Genomic DNA, 22,410 nt, shown 5'->3' on the forward strand with positions numbered 1-22,410 from the left:
GGTAACCCCAAAGCCTTTTCTCTCTTTTCATTACTCTTGTATTTATTCTATTAAAACTTTTTAGACTTGTGCACACACAAACACACACTAACACACACCACCTCAATCATTGTCAGGATAGAGGAAAAACCTCTCAATCAGCCTAACAACAGATGACAGTATCTACAATAAACTGGCCATTAAAAGCTTAGCATATGCATCGCCTTTTTCTCTCTGTTTACCGCCAGAGCCTTCACAATCTTTTTTATTGACAAACCACACCTTGAAGACCTCGGAGGTTTTTAAACGCGGTTAGAAAAGGTCATGACATTCAGAAATGGCATTCTCTTTGGGGGAAATGACTTGGATGTCTGGCCGTTAAATAAGGTTAGCTTTATCGGCTCGATTTCCAAGATGTTTGGCCTCTTTAGAGCGGCCGACCCTCCGCTAATGCTACAGGCCCTCGTTGCAGGTCGGACTGGTTTCTCTGTTTGTGATACACTCTTCTAGAAGCGTATAAAGGATGCTGCACAGGCTAACACACACAGGCATGCATGCACACACACACACACACACACACACACAGTAGCAATACGCTGCTATTTGGTGATGTGTGTTTGTGCGTGTGTGGGCAGCGATGCATGCATTAGTGGTGTATAGCTTGAGGGTTATTGCTGTCAGTTAATGATACTCCTCTTCTTGCACACACACAAACACTTTCATGCATCATGCTTTCTGCTATCTCACTCCCCTCTCTCATGCAACCCCGGTGTTAAAATGCAAGCGCTTCAGGGTAAACCCTGGAAGCCCCCAAACAGGCACCATTAACCCTTTAGTATTCCCCTGGCCTTGCAGCTGATGAGTTATTCAAGGCTTTTGACAAGGATCCACCCTCTTTACATTCACTAATGAAGAAGAAAGGTCAATGAACACGCTCAGAGATGCCTTTGGCGAAATAATCTTGAGACTCAATACACAAAGGCCTCTGATGTGATAAACGCCCCCTTTTTTTTATCCGAGTCCCCTCTTCCGGCTGTTTGAAACAATCAATGGGCTGAGCTCCTCACAAGCCAAAGTCCTGTCACCGCTGACACCGTTAATTAGCAGTGAAGAATCCCAGGCGCCTTTTGTCTGAGCACATTTGAGAAGGGAACAAGCGGATTAGAACATTTTGCTTTACATTTGTTATTCCTAATGCCATCTAGCATGGGGAGATCTTAGCAGTGGTGGGTGGCTCCCAGTGGGCCCACAGCCACAGATCTGCATCCCAACATGAAACAGCACCAAAATGACTGGAAAAGAAGCTCATCCGCTGACTAACAAGAGCAGTGAGCAATTCTCGAGCATATCAGAATCAGAGGGATATTCCCTACTCCAATAGTAGCTCATTTACACCACTTAAATATTTATGCCACTGAATCAGAATTGAATAGTGTGTTATTGGCTTCATTTTTAGACTGTTGGATAGTTGATGTGTTTTAGATTGATACAAAACACCATCTTTGTCTCAAATCAGGCCAAACCTCGATTTGGTCTGAGCTTTACAAGCAAAAACGGAAACATACTCAGTTGGTTAATTTGTCGTCGAGGTATATTCATTTTATTAAAAAAACTACAGTGTGCTGCAGTTCAAGGAGATTATTACCCGGCTTCCTTACTAATCCCCTGGCTGTGTTGAATACTTGATTATGATTAGTCAAAAACCCCACAACAATGGCTATTCATTCTGAATAGCGAGAGCAACGCCCGGGACAACCAGATCACGCACATCATAGCAAATCAATACCTCCAAAAGGAGTCGAGCAGATTGATGCAGTTTGTACTTTCACTTCTTCCTGTTGACAATGTGGCAAAAACATTGGTTTCCAATTGGTGAACAACATCAAAGATATTTCTGATATTCCTCTCAATTTATGCTGATAGTTTCAATGGAAACATGCTTAGGATAAGACTTTAATGTGAATGAAAATGATATTTTTAATGTGATTTATAATGGTAAAGCAGAAAAATGTTAAGTCTTTACCATAAATACAGATGTTTTATGGATGTTAATTCGACCCACAAGTAGGCTGATAAGAATACCGTTGCCATTAAAGCGCTACCAACCATCAAAACTGAAGACTATATTTTAGCTGCATGAATTAATTATTTTTTAAGTCAATAGAATCATCTTTAAATCAATACTTAGTATCAGCTTGTCTGTATATCTTTGTTGGTAGCTGAATATTGAGAGGTAAAATGTACAGTGAGGGGGTGGTTATGCAAAACAGAATCTCTTCTGGGTGGACAAGTTCCTCACGCAAAGTTTGGGATCTTGTCTCACCTTGTCAGTATTCTATTTTGCATCACCTCCCGCTCATTAAACATTATCTTATATGTTTTGATGGTCTGTATTAGCAAAGACAGACATGTAGACAAATTGTTGGTCTATTCCTGACTCATTGGGATGTTTGCAAGAATCCAGTTGAACTAATTCTGTTTTCAAAGTGAGAAATTATTCAACTACAGTCTACATGTAACTGAACACTACAGGACTACAGCGAGACAGTTGTCATAAATCACAGAAGGAAAGCCGGCTGAAACACAGGGTTATTTGTCACTTTAAATAATCCCAGTATTCTCTTTCTGTAGGTTTAGAAAGTCTCAAATTAAACGTAGGGATTCTTGTTTACAGTTCACATTGTGTTATTGTTTAAACATCACATTTTTCTTTCATGTGGATTTCTTTCTTATCAGTTTGTTGGACGTTTGTGTGGATATGAAAACAGCCTTCCTTTAAAAAAAGTTTTTCAACTAAACAAGAATCTTTGATGAGAGAGTGCAGATTTTCAGCAGACAAGCTGAGTTTATGTTACAAAATCCAATAAAACCTCTACAGGTGTCGGATAAAAAAAACAACCTGAAGCTAGACACAATATCTGCAGAGTTCACCGATAGCTCCTCGCAAATCCAATTTAACAGACAATAACCTCTGTTAGATTGAAATTATTAGACATTTAAATCAAACTTTTACCTATAGTTTGTATTTTTGCAGGGTCACAGGTCTTGAGTCTTTTGTAGCAGATCTTTTGAATTGAATTAGCTGCTAGTCATCAGCACAATGTGCCGATTAGTCTTCAGCTCACAAGTTGGACAGGACGTATTAACATTGATAGAGTAGCTCTGTAAATGTATTCCAGTTCTTATTAACCAGTTAAACGGTATGCTTAAAATTGCTGTTGAATTCAATCATTATTTTCTGAACAGATGGTATTAACACGCTTATTTTACGGCTACTGTGTGACCCTTTACATCCTGCCATAATTGCCTTTAATGGTATGAATGCAGTATAATTGAAGTGACATATCCTGTGCTCACATTCACTGGCACAGAGGAGTGAGTCAACTTGATGATGTAAATGTAAATCCATCCACTCTACTTTCAGCTACAAAGAGAGGTGTGTGTGTTTTAACAAATGTATTGATATTTGCCGTTGCTCATACCCAGCTGAGTTGAACGCGGGGTCGAATGGCCGTGCAATTTGTCGTTAAATGCAGACTTATTCCCCTCAGTGATTCCAGTCGATAATGTTTGACCTCATGTGAAAAACAAGTACATAAAGGTGGGCTAGAGAGCGGCGGCATCCGGCCACCAAACACAGTCCTACGTTAAATGAATGAGCATGTGACACCATTATCAGTTGTGGGTTTTTTTGCAGTATGGATATCAGTGGATGTCAGCACACACAGAGGATAAGCCTACAGAGGGAAGACTTGTGTGGATCTGGAGCAAGGTGGGGGGGTAGTGGGGGTTGCTGGTGGAAGAGCAGATAAGAATTGAGGGCTTTTTTTAGATTCTGACACATTTCAGAGTGAGGTGATATTGCCTGCCTTTTATTCATAACATACAGACGTTTATTGTCATTGAACAGAGTGCACACAACTCTGCACTCCCAAATAGTCGTCGACAGCCTGGAATGCACTCAAATTGGATGTGCGTCTCACTTAACTTTCAAATGCACCCATCATTTTTATTTGGCAAGCGTTTTCTGGTGCATCAGACCACCTTGACTTGACTAATCTAAAAGTGTTTTGATTTTTTTGAAGTGTTCATTTTACCACTCTACATTTGAATGATAGCTGCAGTTCCTTGTTATTTTTCAGCCCAGGGTTTTACATAATAAAAAGATAGATACGTTTACAAAACACAGTGTATTGTTATAGATGAAGCTAGAAGCTATTTGGCCTACAATGTCATTCATTTCTAGAGATTAAAACAGCATCAATCATATCAAAGTCATTGTTCTGTCTTCATTCAAGTTAAAAATGGCATTTTAAAATGTGTTTTCCAAACTCTATCATATGAATTACAGAGAGTAGTGATTTTGTCTTCTTTTTTTTCATCATAGATGCCCAGACTAGAGGTTCCTTCAGGTAGCACTTGCTGGTCATTTTGTGTGTTGTTTTGTTTTTGAATGTCCGTGAAGCTGCAGAAGACACTGTAGGAGGAGATTCTGGAAGGTTGTGAATGCTTATTTCCAGTTCTGAGACCTTGAGATGCTAACTACTTAACAGATTCCACAGTGTGTGAATTAAAGAGGAAGGTACTCGCGGAGCAGACTGAGTTTGGTAAAGAGTGTGTGTGTGTGTGTGTGTGTGTGTGTGTGTGTGTGTGTGTGTGTGTGTGTGTGTTTGTGCGAGAGAGAGAGAGAGGAAGTGCCCGTACCGTCTCTATGCTGCTGTATAAAATCCCTCTCTGAATCAGCAGGGCTCACTTCAGGACACTATAGCTTTTATCTGAACTTCCCGCAGGCACTCGGAAACAAGGTGGGGAGCAGAGACTGGGGTGCATTCACCACCTCAGGTCCTGTCTTGGCATAATAAAGGAATATTTCATGTGTGACGCTCACACAGCCTATGGGCGGACACCATCTAAGGCAGACTTTGAGCTAGCAATAATTAACGTAAACATATGGTGTGTGCCTCCTTCGAATTGTGCATTCCTTCACACGGCCCTCATCTAGAAATAATCCACTGCACATGCTAATCACTTGACAATTGATTTGGCCCTTTTTGGTCCAACAATTTCTGTAAACCACCGGATTGATCTGAGAGAAATCAATTAACAGCTCAGGGTGGGTAAATATGAGGAAAAAATATGGATTGCTGTGCATACAGTATGGCCATCTGAGAAGAATCCGGCTGCAGCTCTTGTGCTCATGCAGAGAGAAATTCCAGTCAGGTTTGACTAGCCCCAGGTGAACTGTGATAACCAGGCACTCTTCACTGATAGAGTTATCTCTTATCCATCAAGAGGAAAATGCACTTAACCCTCCACATTCAAGCCTGCTGTGTTATCAGCCCCATAATGGAAATTGATAAAAGAGAGCCGTCTTATCATAATCCCACATACATAACAGCAGGGAATTGCTATTTTAGGAGGCTACGGGCAAAGGAGACGGTTGGATCGGAGGGGGCAGGAAGTTAGGGTTGCCTCCTGGTTGGAGTTCAGATGTTATCCAATGCTGTATTGATGGGAGCAGCTCATGGAGATGCAAGTGAGCTTCGGTTTGTCTTCAGCATTCCTCATAACAGACCAGATTGTCGCTGTCGTCGCAGAGGGGCGCAGTAGCCAAGCAGCAGCTGACTCAGCGAAATCCTTGGGCCTGCAGCAGGACTTGCACAGAAATAAACCCCTGATAAGCATTAAAAAGTGAGGGAGAGGCGAGGGGGGCACGGGAATTATTAAAGATAGAGGGAGTGAGGGATCTACATATGAGAGGGGAGATTATTAAAGACAGAGAGAGAGCGAGAGAGAGAGAGAGAAAGGAAAAGAGGGGCCAAATGCCGACACCATTTGTTTGCGTCCCTGTGCATTTTATTAAGCCTCTAACATTAAACAGATTTAGAGCAAACAGCCAAAGTCATGGAGTAATTATGCTTTTGGAAGTGCAGTGATTAAAAAGTGCTCGCCTAAAGTATCAATCCACACTGTACTGCAGTCTGCATTTATTTTTTGTTTATTCCCAGAACATGCTGATGTGGATTTACCCTCTAAATTTAGAAGACGGGGAAAAAAAGCCACACAGGGAAATTCATAAAACATTTTAAAACCGGAGATTCGTCCATCAGGCGTGCATATAAAGTACATCATTTGCAAGCTCATTGATATCCCGCATTAAGCATGTCCTTGAATTGATAGGTGCAATAAACATACGTTAAAGGTCACTCTGAATTTTGGATTTTCTCCCAATTGTCAGACTCATTACTCTTCTATTCTGTTCAAATATAAAAAATGCACATTCACTTCCTGAGAAAGTGAATGAGAAGAAGAAGACACAAGTGAGAAGTCTGGATCAATAATGAAAGGGAGCAGTATCTGAGCAAAGAATATCAGAAATGTCTTCAATGTTGGGATTCCTTCCTCCGGCTCCCGCTGCGCTGAGGACTCTCTTATGTGTCCGGACTCCCCACAGAGGCGTTGATTAAGTCAAACTCAAGGCCGAAGCCAGCCTTGCAATCGAGAGCCCCCAGCTCACTCAGTAAGCTATCAGGTGACCTGTCTCTCTCTCTCGCTCGCTCCCCACTTAGATCCTGATGCTGAGAGGAGCTATTAGAGCCTGGGCTTCAGCGCCAAAAAGGCATTCTGCGGAGTGTTGATAACCGGCAGGTACCCGGATGTGCTGCGGGGGAGGGGCAGCAGGGATAGGTGGGGTGAGAGTACAGCAGGACAGGGAGGTGGAGGACGGAAAACGATCTCTGAAGGCCATCTTATTAATGGAGGCTTTTCATTACTTGCACTAATGCAAACGATCGGCGAGGCTAATGAGCTTGAAGACGTGTGTGTGTGTGGACAAGGGAACCCGTGGAGAAGGAGTGTGTGATGATCATAGCGAGAGACATCATATGTGGTCACGTTTCGCTTGTATGAGAACAGGGGGAACGGAGAGAGAAATGAATGAATAATGATGATGATGATGATGGGTTGGCGAGTCAATTGTGCACCATTTCAATATGGCTGACTGCTACAGGCAAGAGGATACAAGATGAATGGTGGAGGGGCCGAGTGAATTTCACTGTCAGAGGGTTGAAGGGAGGAAATGTCTTCATTGCTTGAGTTTGCACACTCTGTGTGTTTGCATTTGAAAGACGATAAAGTGCAGCACACTCTTTTTATTCCCGTCAAATATCACAAGCATTGTGTAATATTGCATTTAGATATTTAACCGAACACAGGCCCTACAAAAAATAAAACTGCTTTTGGTGACTGCTGTACTGAGTTAAAGACACCCTGGGAGGTTGCTGTGAACCTTGCATGTAGAGGGATTTAGCCCGATTTACAGCGTGGTGTATACAGGATCAGTTCTGGCTCAGGAGTGTCTCATGCCGGCTGTCTCTGGGGAGCGGCAGAGGGAAGGACCAGAGGCCACTGATTGATGGTCAAGGACACCAAACCCCTCCCTCACACCCCTCCCCCTAACCAGTAGGAGCCCATCTCTGAAGCCGTGTCCTCAGGGGGATTGGGATGCTGCCTGGCTGGCTGCCGCCGTCTGCATGTGCCGCTCATGACAGCCTGCTCAGAGGATACGACCAACTCGTGGGATGAATAATCCCCCTGAACGACAAGTGAATGAATTGGAGACTCAAACCAACACAAAAAAAAAACGTCAGTGATCTGAACTCTTCGCCTCACAAGTGCATTATGGAACATGTGTTAAACTTGAGGCCGGCGTATATTGGATTGGGGATTTCTGAACAGATTTCCACAAAGCTGGCGTGAGTGACAGTTTGAGGGCTGACAACAGGGAGGGAAAGGAGCTCACACTATTACCTAATAAACGATGATGTTCCAGTGAATTACTGTACAGTGCATAACACTTGAGATGGCACTCAACACAAACCCTGAATCGAGTGTCACTGCTGCACATTTCAGTATGATTCATTATCTGTGTCAACAGTGACTGAAGTTCAGGGCCTTAGAATTTGTTGTGCATATGATATGCGGTTGACAAACCTGCTGTGGATGGGGATTTGGGAGGGAAAGGGAGAGAGGAGAGAGAGGGGAGAGTGTGTGGCTCTCACTCCCAGCACACTATTTAAAGCAGATGGCTCCAGTCCAGAGTCAGAGGAGAGATCTAGGGATTGTTATTTTCATATGACTCTTGCTCTAGCTGGGGAGGGCTCTGTTTTTTTTTTTTCCATTTCAATCCGCTTGCAAAACAGTAATTGAAGCGTATCGCTTTCATCTCCACTTATCTCCACCACTCCTCTCCCTTTGGAGCGCCGCTTGTCTTCCCAGCGTCTTGACACTGTTGGTTTCTCTATGATATATTGTCTGGGATTCTGGTACTTCATTGTAGCGCTGTGCTGATGTACATGGCAATTAAATTCAAACCCCAAAGAGGTAGAGCTCAGTCAGAACCCCCCCACCCCCCCCCCCCACCCCCACCCCTACAACCACCCACTACTCCCCCCTCCGCTGCTGCTGCTGCGTCGCTCTCGCACCCCTTTCAATCACTGTCACTGTACACTGTCTTTTTTTTCTCTTCTCCCTTTGATTCACCCTTCTTCTCCCCACCGTATCTGTCTTCGCTTTCTATGTCTTTCCCCTTCTGTTCCCTTCATGTTAATAAGCAGAGTAATGGCGTTGCAGGCTGGTTGGGGAGTTAATTAAAATGGCAAGTTGAAGCCCACACAGTCAAAACAATAGAGGGCCCTGCTTTTCACAGTGACACATGGAGAGGTTAAACAAGCCCAAAATCAAACACCATGAGTGGGCAGGCATCTACTAATACCAACCATCCCCTAATCCAACTCCACTTAACACTGAGGGGTCTTTTGTTACACCCTCCAACCCAGTCAACATTAGTCAGAGCACAGATCCAGTAATTACCTCCCAGGGCTGCTGCATGAAAAAGCAGTTGTGTACAAGATATTAATGTGATTACGGCAGCAGTTTGTGGGCCAGAATCTGCACACTGACACTGATCACACCAGAAACTGAACAAGTGGAATAGTGACATCTGCCTATTCCCCACCCACCACACACTCACACACAAATGCACAAATGCAGACACACACACACACACCAAATGATTCTGCTAGCCCGGCTAGCACAATGCAGCGCACTCAGAGGCTCCGGCATCAGTGGGCCGGCTGAGCAGGACAGGAGCTGTTGCTATGGTTACCATTTCTCGGCTCGCTCCCGCTCTCTCACAGCCCAGGAAAAACTGTGTCATTATCCTGTACTTTGGATAGGAGAAGAGAGAGCGAGAGAGAGAGAGAGAGAGAGAGAGAGAGAGCGAGAGAGAGAGAGAGAGAGAGAGAGGGATACAAAGGGAGAGAATGAGGTAGAACAGGGAGACAAAGATAGAAAGGAGGTAGAGACGAAGAGGAGGGGGGGTGGCAGTTCACACAGGCCAGCCGTGCAGCTAACACACACATCATCCAAATTTGTGCTCCTCTATTCACTCCTTTTCTATTTTTTTTCTGCCAGTGAAGCTTTCGTTTTCACTCTAATAGGTAAACAACTTCTGCACTGACAAATAATGCTTAAAAGTATCAGGTAAAAGCAGTGTGTGTCAGGTGATAATGGGATGTGTGTCCTTTTTTTTTTTTTTTCTTCCCCTCTCTCTCTCTCTCTGGCATCTCATAAATTACCACCAACAAGCTATTATGGTGGCAAAAGAGATCAATCCCAGCACCATTGTGTTTATTTGAACACACCAACAGCCATATGCCACTCTAATGACTCCCAGCTCGAGTTCTTATTGAATAAACACACGGCCAACAACGAGCAGCGCACAGTGGGATAACAATGTGTAACTTGGAGACATCTCCGGCATCAGACATTCTAAGAGAAGGACTTTTCATATGTTTTTATGTGGGTATACATGTGTGGTTATGTAGTTGGTCGCTTTGCCCGGGTGTGTTTGTGCAACGTGAGGTCCACATCATAGGAGTTACACTGTGAACTAATTACATGGCCGTGTAAATAGAGGCACCCTGCTGATATGGACTGTGCACCACATGATTTCCCCTGGTAGAGCAGAGCCTGTTTGCACTGCCTTGCTGTGCAGTGTGTGTGTATATAAGTGTGAGTGCAGACTTGCATGTGACCTGGACAAGCAAGGATGTGTATGTGTGCGTGTATTGTTGTGCATGTGTGTGTGTGTGTGTGTGTGTGTGCAGAGGGAGAGGATGTTTTGTAACTGTGAGGTGTGCTTTATTAAGCTGCAAGCTAAAAGTGTGGGTTTGTATGCGTGTGTGTGTGTGTGTGTGTGTGTGTGTGTGTGTGTGTGTGTGTGTGTGTGTGTGTGTGTGTGTGTGAGAGAGAGAAAGAGAGAGAGAGAGAGAGAGTGTGTGAGAGAAAGAGAGAGAGAGAAAGTGTGTGTCGAGGCTGAGTAGCCCCTCCAAATGAAAGGCTGCCCTCCCTCCCTGCCTCGCCTGACGCAGCTCTCCAGAGACACCTGTTCATATTACTGTGGCTGTCTGCTGCTCAGAGAAACACAAACAGCACACAACAAGCCGCCTTCTAGAAGAATGTGGAGGACAGCTCGAGCAGCCCTCGTCTTATTCCATATCCTCTCTCCAAACACGACTTCTTTAGCATCACTAATATGACAGAAGTGAAAGGATATAAGAAACACTAGAAACCTATCCAACAGTATATTTAATTAAGACCTACATCTGTGTGCAAATGAGGTATCTGTACATCAGTTGAGTAGTTGCGTTTAATTCAGTTTTGTACTCTAACTTCATACAATTACTATTTAAATGTGATGCTAATTTTGCACTTTTACTTCACTTTTTATATATAAAGTTAACCCAGTTACTTTTTGGATTAAAGGACTAGCATACCAGCACAGGTGTTTTCAATTTTGCTAATTAGCTGCCTCGTTAGGTTACAGCTGGACGGAGCTGTTCTCAAACAAAATCTACGGACCAATAAGAACAAAGACTGTGAATTATCCCACCCATTAAGTTTTAGCACAATACAAAGAAGCCGTTTTTTTCCAGTGGCCCTAAACATTAAAGACGTTTATAAGCTTATGGATTACCAGCCTGTGAAACAGTGCATGATTCAATACAAAAACACATATTCTGGCAGTCTCAATTTTGGCTTGTGGTTTATTGTATTGAGAATTGTATCCAATAGGGCCTCTTTTCAAAATGCACATATCTATTTCTATAACAGTGTCACCAGAAACCAGATATCTCATAACCCCTCAGATGTATCTTTTGACTCTGTGGGTGGTGTCAGTCAAATGTACTGGGTCAAAGTGTTGCTGATGAAGGCCTAGGGCTGGAACGCGTTTGTTTCTTTGAGCTGCGGTCTATTCCTACTATAAAAGTTTTGAACTTGTTGCGAGTGCTGAAAATGTCTCCTGGTTGAGTGCTTCAAATGTGATATTTGAAGAGTTCATTTGCAAAAACAGTTAACTCACTTTTGAAAAAAAAAAACAAAAAATTCAGGAAACATATTTTTTCTATTACTAGCTTTTTGTATTATCAATCCACTGAGGTTAGGTGGCTTTGACTAAGTCAATGTGACTTTACTAATCAGAGGTATCTTGAAAATGTAACTTTATTAGGAATCTATATCAAAAAGAGATGTGTTTTTTGAAAATGTATTAAAACAGAGTTATTTTGCAAATTAACTCTTCATTTGCAGTTTTTGTTGAGATACTTCTGTATGTCTACTTAAATGTGTTCCATAATGCATTACTGTAATGAGTTGATGTGTTTTTACATTGCTGTTATTAGCTTTAATTGAATACAGGATCTCAAAACTTCATTGAACACTGTTTACTGTAAAGAGTGGCTTGCGGTGTGGTGAAATACTGATTTCAGTTTCAACATAAGCAGCATTGGTACTGTAATTGCAGTTTTTACAGACTTATTTGAAAGCACCGCACAAAGCAAACAATTGGCTCTGTGGACTGTGAAAGTGCAATCACAACTAATCAGAGCCTCTCTTGTTTCCTGCCCACAGCGCCCAACACTGCACCCTATGGGAGCACAGGAAGTGCGTACGTCCCGCTGGCCTGCCGGTACCTGGTCCTGGCCCTCTCCTCCTTCATCAGCGTGTACTAGCGGAGGCCAGTGCGGACACAATGACTGTCGAGAGCATTTATGAGTCCTTTTTGACACTGCTGATGGCTGGAATCACATCTGGTACAGTTTGTTGAAAAGCCGTGAGGGGAACATAATCAGCGTTACTTTGTGTGGGGAAGTTTTGGTTTTTTTTCCTTTGCTTTTTTTGGTGAATATTCTGTCATGTAAATACTATGATGTTTTTTTATTATTATTATTATTATTGTTATTCTAATTATTATTTTCTTTCTCTTCTGATTGATTGAACACCCAGTGAATCAGTGCTAACCTCCAGCCCCTCCCCACCGCCAATCATATCAAAAGCCCCCAAAATGAGTTGCTTTCATGCCTCTTTCTCGTGGAGGTGATGGCGCAAAATTGACATTTTCATCAATTTTTGTACATGGTTAAAAAAAGAAGCAATTGTGCCAAGTTTACCAGTACACAGAATTACCATACCAATGTTGTATTGAATGTATTATGGGTTGTTGAACAAAAGGAAAGACATTTAGATTTCTAATCACTCAAATTCTGATTATGGAGTGTGCTTAAAAAAAATACTGAAAAAAATGTAAAGAACAAAAAAGGCAGGGACCTGTGTTGTCATGATTACTCAGTAGATGGATGAACAGTGTTGAAGGTGTGCTTTGTTGTATCCTGAAATGGGTCCTTCAGTTACTATGCCTGCCAAACACATTTGATCAGGCAGCCGTCAAAGTAGCAAAGTATACTGTATTGTATCTTTATATTTTAATATAGTGTAGGCTTTTGTTTTGAAGTGGGACCAGCTTTTTTCTCATCCGTCTACCACATTAACACGGTTCATGACTCTGTACAGTATGAAGGGAGGAACATCGCTGCCCTATGTTTACATTTTCTTGAGAATATAAATACTACACTGTATATCCATACTTTACACATTTATGAATGTTGCAAAAACGTGTTGCAGTTGAGAAGAAAAATGTCAACTTTAAAGATTCAGTTTGAAATGTGCCACTTCCATTGAACATCTGAGCAGAGAGTTTAGAGTTTTGCTGTATCATCCTCACAGCTGCACACTGTTGGCCACTTCAAGGTTTGGCTTCAACCTTTGGCTTGATACTCTATGGGGAAGAGATTCTGGGAATGCAGTATTCTGCAGCACAACATTTTATTTCTTAGTTTGAAATACAAATCAGTCTCCTTTACCGTAAATATATCTACTTCTACTGTACCCGAATACATATGAAAGATATCCAGAGAGACAAAGGCCAATCGAATTTCTGGAGAATAAACCAACATATTTGATAAAAGTATGATAATGGAACATGTTTCAATTCATATCTGAGTCTTGTGTTAATTATGAGCAACAGAAAGAAAGCCTGTGAACATGCTCATCACAACATTCATGGCCTACGGTGCTAAATCAAAAAGCTAATCAGTGTCCACAGGGCCAGTGAACATCAAGCAGAGTAGAGAATAAATTAAACCATGATGCTGTTTCATAGAACGAAATGTGGCTTTTATTCACTACCTTCAACCTTTTATCGAAAACAAAGTTCTTATGGTTTACTTCCTGACCAGACGTTTATGGCTCATTCATTCTCAGATATCTTCAATCCACCGTGAAAACAGAGAGACACTGTACTGTAATGCCTTAATAGAACCATAGACATGAAATGATGCTCCCTTTCAAAGGAAACTTCTAGAAGCTATCGATCAATAACACACGTTTCTTTGACATATTTATGATTACTGAATGTTCATAAACCAGTAGCTTACTTATCTTTCAAATTCTACTCAGTAAAGACAAAATTTTTCTCAACCTCCAGCTCCCACAGGTATTTTGAAAAAAGCCAGTTGCATCAGCTGAAAATGCAGTACTTGTCATTCAGGTTAACATGTTTGCAGGTCTTGTTTGGATTTGGATTGTGTTACATTTTGCCCCCGAAACAAGGGTACCCTGAACAGTACCCAAGTTCACACAGTATTTTCACGTGAACTTGTAACTGCAAACCTGTAGAGAAATAGCCATCGCAGTTAAAAGACTTAAAGCACAAACACTGTTAGAACTTTTACGTTTTGTGATGATTTGTTTTAAAGTCTGCTGAAGTTTTATTTTGTTCTTTTATTGTTTGTACTGAAGTTGTTCTCAGCTTGTTTTACAAATTATGAAAATACTGCACCGTATGATCTTGTTTAAATGTTAAGGTATACTGAAAATGGGTCAAAGTATATTTATTCTCTTCCTTTATGAAACAATGTATAAAAAATAGATTTGAAACATGTAAAACTGGATATGTGACATTTATTTGAATGGGACACAGTTATGGCATAGTTTATAATGTTGTCGGGTTCATTTAGATGCCATAACTGTTGTTGATTTTTTTGTCGGACGAGTACATTTAAAAGAACAATGTTTTCAATCAAATTACCTACTTTTTGAAACAGAGAGGGTGTGAACCAATATAACAGTATTATAGATCAGACTCGATGTGTGTATATTTGGAGAAAATAGGATACCTTTTGATCTTTAGAGCCAGTGTGTAGTCCTAGTTTTCACACACTTGCGTGTTTGACGATGTGCAGAGAGTATGGTTGTGCTGCATGTCAAAGTTAACCTGTGTTTTTTGAGGTGGCCATTTTACAAATATTCATACTTTTTATGAATGGAACCAAATGTTTGGTTCTGACAGCTGGTCTAAAAATACATACCTCCTACAGACCACCAGGCTATGTTTGTTTGTGATTTCTTTCAACCAACTTTGCTGATTAACTTTAAAAAAAAAAAACTTAAAAAAAACTGCTGAGTCATGATGATTTTTGTGGCACTTTGGTGACAGTCTGGAGTCATGTTGGTTGCTTGTCTGAGCAGTTAAGACCATGCTAGTATTCCATATGAAATGTACTGGATGTTGATTATTTTCAATAATGGTATTAACAAGTCCCTTTTATCAAACACTATTATTTGCAATAAAAGTCTTCATGTTACAATATAAACCCTCATCTGAGTTAATGAGCACTCAAAGGGGTTAGCATTATCTCTGGGGCAGGGGGTAAGCTTTTTCAACAATGTCCTCCAAAAATTACTAATTTTCCCTCCCTCCATTTATCTCTGTTCAACTTTACAGTTTGCGCTCACGATTAACTGTATTTAAAAAAAAGTGGACGCAGCCACCAGACATCACTCAGTGGTTTGAGGAATAATTGTTAAGGACCCACGATTTTCTTTTCTTTTTTTTTACCTACAGTGAACAACATCGACCTACAAACCAATCACAAGTTGGCACTTAAGCATGCTGTGCTTCATCAGCTGTTTCATTCCAAACAAGCCCTATTTTATGCAAATGAACCTCAGGCTTTATGGAAGAGGACTTTAGACTAGCGGGTGAGACCGTCAGCTTATTAGGACAATGTCCAATGAGGAAAAGAATCTGTTGTGAAGCATGATCATTTTCCCATAGACTTCAATTTAGTTTGATCTCTCTTTGCAGCCACTAGAGTCTCCTCCTGCTGGCCTTTACAAAGGATGCAGTTTTTCTGACATGTTCAGCAAAAAAAGAGTTCATTCTAGAAAGCAACAAACATGCGTTGCATTGCTTTTATTTATTTAACACAAGGCGAAGAGCACATACTTTGCATCTTGCTGTGTTTGATAGTCAGCAAACAGATTCTTGTAATGTTTGGTTGCACATGTCAGAAACCAGCACAGTACAGCTAGCGGGCATCAAATACAAAATCTCGCTGTTAAACTTACAAGAAAATCACATCCTAAAACTTTGATAGCTTAAATCAGTACCTGTATTATTAGAATTTAAAAATTCAGGACATGTTCTTTGAGATCGTCAAACATTTACAGCGTATCAATTCAGTTTGTAAAAACTCAACATTTTCAGTCACATTTAGTTCATCAAAATAACTTCTGTGACATGACTTAGAATTTTTGTCATTGTTACAAGAAGTAAACAACTATGTAGTAGTGACCACCAAATTTAGTTTAACCTGCATTCACTTAAGGTAACATACTGATACATGCCCAGTAGTTCTAATGATTAAGATGTTGTGATTGAGGTTGTTTCCGTTTAGATTAGTTTTTTTATTATTGTCCCTCTAAAAAAGCAGTCCTAAACTCATTTGAAATTTCAAACACTGCTGGGACGATTCTTCAAGCTCAAGGGGACATACCTGTTACAGTCTAGCCTGAGTTATTAAGCCATCTTAATTTTGCAGTATCATGCATATTTGATCCCCTCCCCTCTGCTCTCGAATGCAGCATAAATCCTCCTGAGTCCAGATGGCCTGCAGCCACAGCACATACAGTTGGATTAACGCTGTTTGCGTTATTGCATCATCATCATCATCGTCACCATTGACTGGAGTGTGTCTCTCAGTGTAAATGATCTGGAGATATTTACACACCTAATCACTGCTCATCTCAACCCATAATGCCTCTGGGGACTGATTATATACATAACGCCCCTCCCCAGCAGCACAAGGCTTCCATGTATCCTCTTACCTGATCACACTCTTGACTTACACATCCACCGCTGTTTGACCTACCTCGTAAAAAGTTCATTGAAAAGAGTCATGTTGATGTAGAAGCTGAAAAGAGGCCACACCTCCCACCTGCAGAGATCACTGCCTCACTTCACGCTCCCAGCCTGGGGGAAAAAAACTCCACTTTTAAATTTAAGATAAGAGGATTTTAAATATTCATGCCCGTGCGTATTATTTCGGCCCCCACAATCCCCACCCTGAATTTTTAAATTGCCAATTTCAAAGCAACCTCCTGATCTCCCCCTGACGCATCAGACACATACTGTTCTGTTTGAACGCATTCATTACAGGTTTGTTGCATAATGAAACAAATCCTGTTTAAAGTGAGTCTCAGAGGGGGACACGTACTGTACTGAATGTGCCTTTAAAGTACTTTATCAAACATTACCAACTTTTGTTTAGTGCATTAATGCCACAGCAATTTAGAGTTTCAACTCAAAACTTAAAAGTGATTGTGTTCTTCTCTTCTGACTGCACTGGCGGTTTATAACATCAAGTTAACACTTACATTTCAACATACTATAGAAACAGCAGATTTAAAATATTTCCTTCATCTGTGTATCTAAACTTATTTGAATACATGTGGTTTCAAAATTAGGTTTAGCTGTTTTTTTTAACAAATATAACCCCCTGGTTGCTTACAAAAACAAAGAAATATCTCAAAGTTTTATCATAATTAAATTTATCCTCATAATCGCAAATTTAAAATCAATGTAGTCACATGTATTAATCAAACAGGGAAACAGAGGAAGGCATACAACTCATCAATACTTTGTATTATCAGCACATACTGACTATCTGAACAGTTTGTTTGTTTGTTTGTTTGCTCGCTTTTGAAAGGATGGGTTTATTGATTTTCTGTGATTGACATACTGCACACTTTCTGACATTATCTATCTTGTTTCTACTGCAGTAGCAAGAAAACCAAGAACGGAAAAAGACTAAGTTTGACCAAAAAGCAAGGGTTTTGTTTTACTGCAGATGATGTGTGATTATTTCACTGAAGGAAACACGATAATAACTTTGATGCTGTGTTGAACGCAAGCTGAGGTGGCAGTTACAGTTTTCAGAGGAATAGTTTCTACATGCAGAGAGTGAATAACTACACCAGAACTGATGTTTTAGGACTTTAGTGATTGTTAGGGAAGCCTCTGTGCTGGTACTCTGGCCAGGTTCTCCATACAGGGGCCAAGCTGATGGGTATCTTCTGTGGGTACAATGCTTACTAATGTCAAGTACTTCATACAACCCCACTTCAAAAAAGAACCATCCCTTTAAGAAAAACATGAATCAAACGACACAAGGCATCTTTGTTAGTTGCAACTTCTAAAAAAAAGCTGCACAGTGTGATGTGAATTAAAAACTAAATTTAAGATTTTCCCTGCAGATGAATCCATGTCAACAGCTACATGAAGGCAGTGTATACTGCAGGTTATGGAAATAATTAGCAGGATGTCAAAGTGTTGTTTGCCTCTTCATAGAGGTGTCTGCAGTCAGTACGAACGGAGAGGAATGTGGTGTTGTGAACCTGTGGTCAATGAAACCCTTCCTGTGCCTTTGTCAGATTTCACTGGGACACTGTGTCATACCATCTACACAGTGGAGCTGCTGCCGGGCTCCCACAGTCGCCAACCTGCTTTCATGAGCAGCATACTGAGTCGTCAGAATAAAAAAAACTGTTTCTTGAGTGCTAGCATTCAGTTGGGTGGATATGTTTGGCGCACAGCAGGCAAAAAGCTACCAGTCCTGTCAAACCCAGGCAGGAAGAGAATAAATGAAAGATGAATTTCTTTCTGGGTAACTAGTCTGTTGGAAGTTTGATTCACTTCTAAATGGATTTATTTTTATTTTTCAAAAGGCCTTTTTCTTTTCTCTCAAACATTTCAATCTACACACAGTGAGAAATTTCAGACTGGCCTCACTCCATTTTCTCTGAAATCTTTCTGATATTGTGGCAGCTGCCAGTGTAGACGGGCCGACGTGCTATTTTAAAGAGAGGTTGCATCAAGTATTTGTCAACCTGTCCCTCATTATTTTCACTCAACTGGAAAATAAGTTGCCGGGCAATGATGCAGAGCCGCAGATAATGCTGGGGTTTTAAAGCATGCTATCTAAGCCAGGTCTCTCCATGATGCCGACGACTGAATCACACCGCTGAGTGTTTTATTTTATTTTTTTGCGCGCGTGAAGCTCCCGGGCAATTGTCAGTTTTCATGAAGGATCGAACGGAGTTGCAACAGAGAGAATGTCTTTTGACTGACAGTAAATGTAATCCTGCTTTATTTGTTTTCATGCCTCAGAAGGCAGATTAGGCATTGTTTTCTATATGCTGAATGACACAGCAGATCAGTTCTTTGTAGCACCAGTTCATCATGTGTGTGTCTTCTTCAGTGCTGTGTTTGTTTCAATGGAGTGAGTACAGGTATGAGGTGCAGCATTTCTTTTGTTTGCTTCTGTAAATTGAACATACTTACTGATGACATTTATTTTTTTCTTTCTACAAAAAACAGGACTGGAAATTGTAAGGTTGACGGGTTTTATTTATTTTCTTTTTAAAAAGGAGTTTTTTTTGTTCTCTTTGTTTTATTGAAATCATCATGCTGAAAAATAATATGACGAGACGTGTGGAATGGAAATGTTTACTCCAATGTGTCTGAAGGTCCTTTAGCCACCAGGGATGTAGTTGTACATTTATAGGCTCTAGATCACTGGAATGATATATATGGCTTTAAGTGGCATTGATATATCTATATATAATATATATAAATATATATTGATATTTGTCCAGAAATAAGAAAATCCATGTACTTTAATTACTTTTGAGCTTACATTGTGTATAGCACGTATGCAAGTCCATTCTCATCCTGTTTGATGTGATTTTGTAGCAGTGGTTTGATACTAATAAATGGCAGTTGATGATGGAATTGTCGATGGTGTTTGTGTTGAACTGATGTGACCTTTACAACAGCGACACTCTCAACACTGTCATGCTTTTATGTGTGTTCAAGAGGAGAGCGTTTAACTGAACAAACTGGCTCCATATCCACGCTGGAATCAAGATCATTTATTCATAACAACATGTTTGAGACTAAAAATATCCAAGTGGTCCGTTTAATGAGCAGATTCTTAATGTGTTTTTCTGAGTGGCAACAAGCTAAAGAGTTCCTTGTTTAGAAAAACAGACATTCTCACCACATCTTCTTTTTAAATTGTACATTTCAGTTCTAATTTAATTTTCCACTATTTATGGCAAAGTTGTATTGGCTTTACAAAACGTGAAGTCCCAGACAATCAACAGTAAAAACAAAAGTTATTTCTTTCTGCAGCAGAATATCAAGAGGAGGACAGCATTGTTTAAATAACTAAAAACATCCTATAGTTACGTTTACTTGAGGTTAATTATGATTTAAATAATGACAGAAACATGTGGTAAAGCGGTTTATGATCCCTCCAATGGTAAACAAATTTTATTTTCACCATTACCAGTCTTTACCTTACCTTGGAAAATATATGAATGAAAGAACTAAAGATGAATATATTAATCCTATCTTAATCTCTGAGCTTCCAGTCAGATCAATTGATCAGAGGTTTGAGTTTACTCAGACGTCTTGGAGATGGATCTGTGAGCAGTTAGCCTCCAAAAGTCTTTGTAGATAATGTGAAAGCAGTGCTGGATGTGACTTAACAAATCAGAGTAACAGTCAGTACCAAAGAGTGAGAATGAGAGTCTGCACTTATGGCCCTTTTCCACCGGCCCGTCTTAGCCCTACTCTACTCGACTTGACTCAGCTCTACTGAGTTTGTGTTGCCTTTCCACGGGCGCGGTACTTCGTATCAGATACCAGTTTTTCGTACCTGCTCTGCACTGGTTCCAAGCGAGCTGCGCCAATACTAACAGGCCAATGATTAGTCAGATAATTTCGTCACCGAATAGACTTGAGTGCGATGCCCGACACAGCAATCAAACCCGCCATTTAAAAAAATTCTTCTCGCCGCCTGCAGCCTTCTGTTGCTTTCCTCTCTCGCTCGGCCTGCGACAAAAAGCCACAGACTGAGCAGCAAGTACACCATTGCCTCCATGTCCTCCATTGCTTGTGATTGTTGTGTTTGTGTCACATTCAAAATGAAGTGAACGCAGTTTCGCGCAGATGTGTTATGATGACCCCACCCACCGTGAGTCGGTACCCGGGCTGGTGGAAAAGAAACCCAAACCGAGTAGAGTCGAGTCGAGTAGGGCTGGAACTGTGTAGCGGAAAAGGGCCATCTGATACAGCCATCCTTCAAGCTAAGTGCTAATGTCATCACTCTAAAATGCACAAAACTAAATGAGTTGACTTAAAATGTTGAACTGATGGTGGAGTTATTTCACAGATTCAGATATTATCAAAATACAACAATGCAATCTGAAAAAATGCAACAATCTGTAATAAAATTTCATGAACATAAATTAGCACTGACAAATGCTTCCCTTATGGCGAGGCTAGCTGAAAAGTCAGGACATTTCTGAGGTCAGTAGGAATCAGTCATGGACATGTGTACATCAGAAAAACCTTCCTGATGGCATAGTTTTATAAGTTTGAACCTGCTGGCCGGCACAGTAATGTGGAGACCCAAATCGTTGTGGTGTTGGCTAACTGAATTAGTGCAGTAAACTGAGAAATTTAAATCTATGTCTCTAAAGGAAACTAATCCAATAGAGTCCAAAAGAGGTCAATTGAAAACACTTTAATATGTAAGCAAACAGTAAGCCCAACAAAATTCAACATTTACCTTTACTGTCATATCACCAACAAATTGGCTTCAGATAGCTAAATCTGTATCAATTCAAACTCTTTCCTTGTCAGGCTATGCTTACTAGATTGAGTGCATGTGTGTCTGCAGTGAAAAGGACGTATCATTACCGATAAAAGTCAAACGTTGATTGTAAAAAGCATGTTATTATCTCTTTAAGTTGCCATTTTGGCAACATAATTGATTAGCAGATGTGCATTTGGTACAGATATAGTAAGACACACAAAGAGTACTGCCTAAATTATAGTAAGTTAACTTTAATTTGTTGTAATTTAAAACAACTGAAGTCAAGAAAGAAGGCAAGAAGACAAGTAGTCTAGTAACAATCCAAGACAAATGTTGGTGATTGGCAGAACGCTTCACCTAGGTTATGATTCATCATCAGTCATCATTCTGTTCAGTGCAAACTGACTGTTTAATTTGATACAAAGCTACCTTGATAAAAGCTGCATATTCAACTAAGTTAGTGAGTAGTGCACACAGTTAATTACTAAACATAGCAGTTTAGTTAACTAATAGCTGGATTATGAGACAACAATAGTATGACTTGCTTGGTTTGCAGATAATATATTTAGATTCTACTTAATCTTTAAACAGCTAAAAAACAAAAAACACCAACAAATAACATTCCAGTAGACTTCTTGGGGAGTGGACAAAGGATGTCCTTCAATATGTGCTTGGTCTCTGATGTTTACAGTCTGATAAAGTTAAACAACGCCTGTTAACAGAAGCATTTTTAAGGAATGATTAAGTTAGGCATCAGTTTCAAAGGAGCAGCTTTGATGTTCTCACTTTATTAAACTGATCAATTGCTCCACCTGGACACCCTCCCCCTCCACCTCGGCCCTCCCCTCCAGCCCCTTTGAAAGCTAGTCACAGTAGCAGTGTGGAGTTTGATGTGATGACAAACTGTTAAATCCAGCGGCTGAACTATCGACTGGAACCACGGTTTGAGGACAGACAGAGCACCTCTGGGACCTGAGCTGAGTAGAAGCTGCTCTACTCTCTAATTGCCCCCAGCCCCCACCCT

The 22,410-nt window shown here is 40.7% G+C and overlaps 1 protein-coding gene and 1 long non-coding RNA gene across 3 annotated transcripts in view; one reads left to right on the top strand and one right to left on the bottom strand.

Moving 5' to 3' along the window:
• negr1 (neuronal growth regulator 1) overlaps positions 1–14,840 on the top strand; it is a 240,512-nt gene extending 225,672 nt beyond the window's left edge. For both annotated transcript variants that reach the window (XM_034706741.1, XM_034706732.1), the window contains one exon: positions 11,953–14,840. In XM_034706741.1, coding sequence (XP_034562632.1) covers positions 11,953–12,053 — 101 coding nt within the window. In that variant the 3' untranslated portion in view covers positions 12,054–14,840. The remainder of the gene's footprint in view (positions 1–11,952) is intronic.
• Positions 1–22,410, bottom strand: part of LOC117829205 — a 61,868-nt gene that overhangs the window by 22,625 nt on the left and 16,833 nt on the right. The gene's annotated exons all lie outside the window — the stretch shown is intronic.

Source organism: Notolabrus celidotus, chromosome 2 (assembly GCF_009762535.1).
Source record: "Notolabrus celidotus isolate fNotCel1 chromosome 2, fNotCel1.pri, whole genome shotgun sequence".
Lineage (NCBI taxonomy): Eukaryota > Metazoa > Chordata > Actinopteri > Labriformes > Labridae > Notolabrus > Notolabrus celidotus.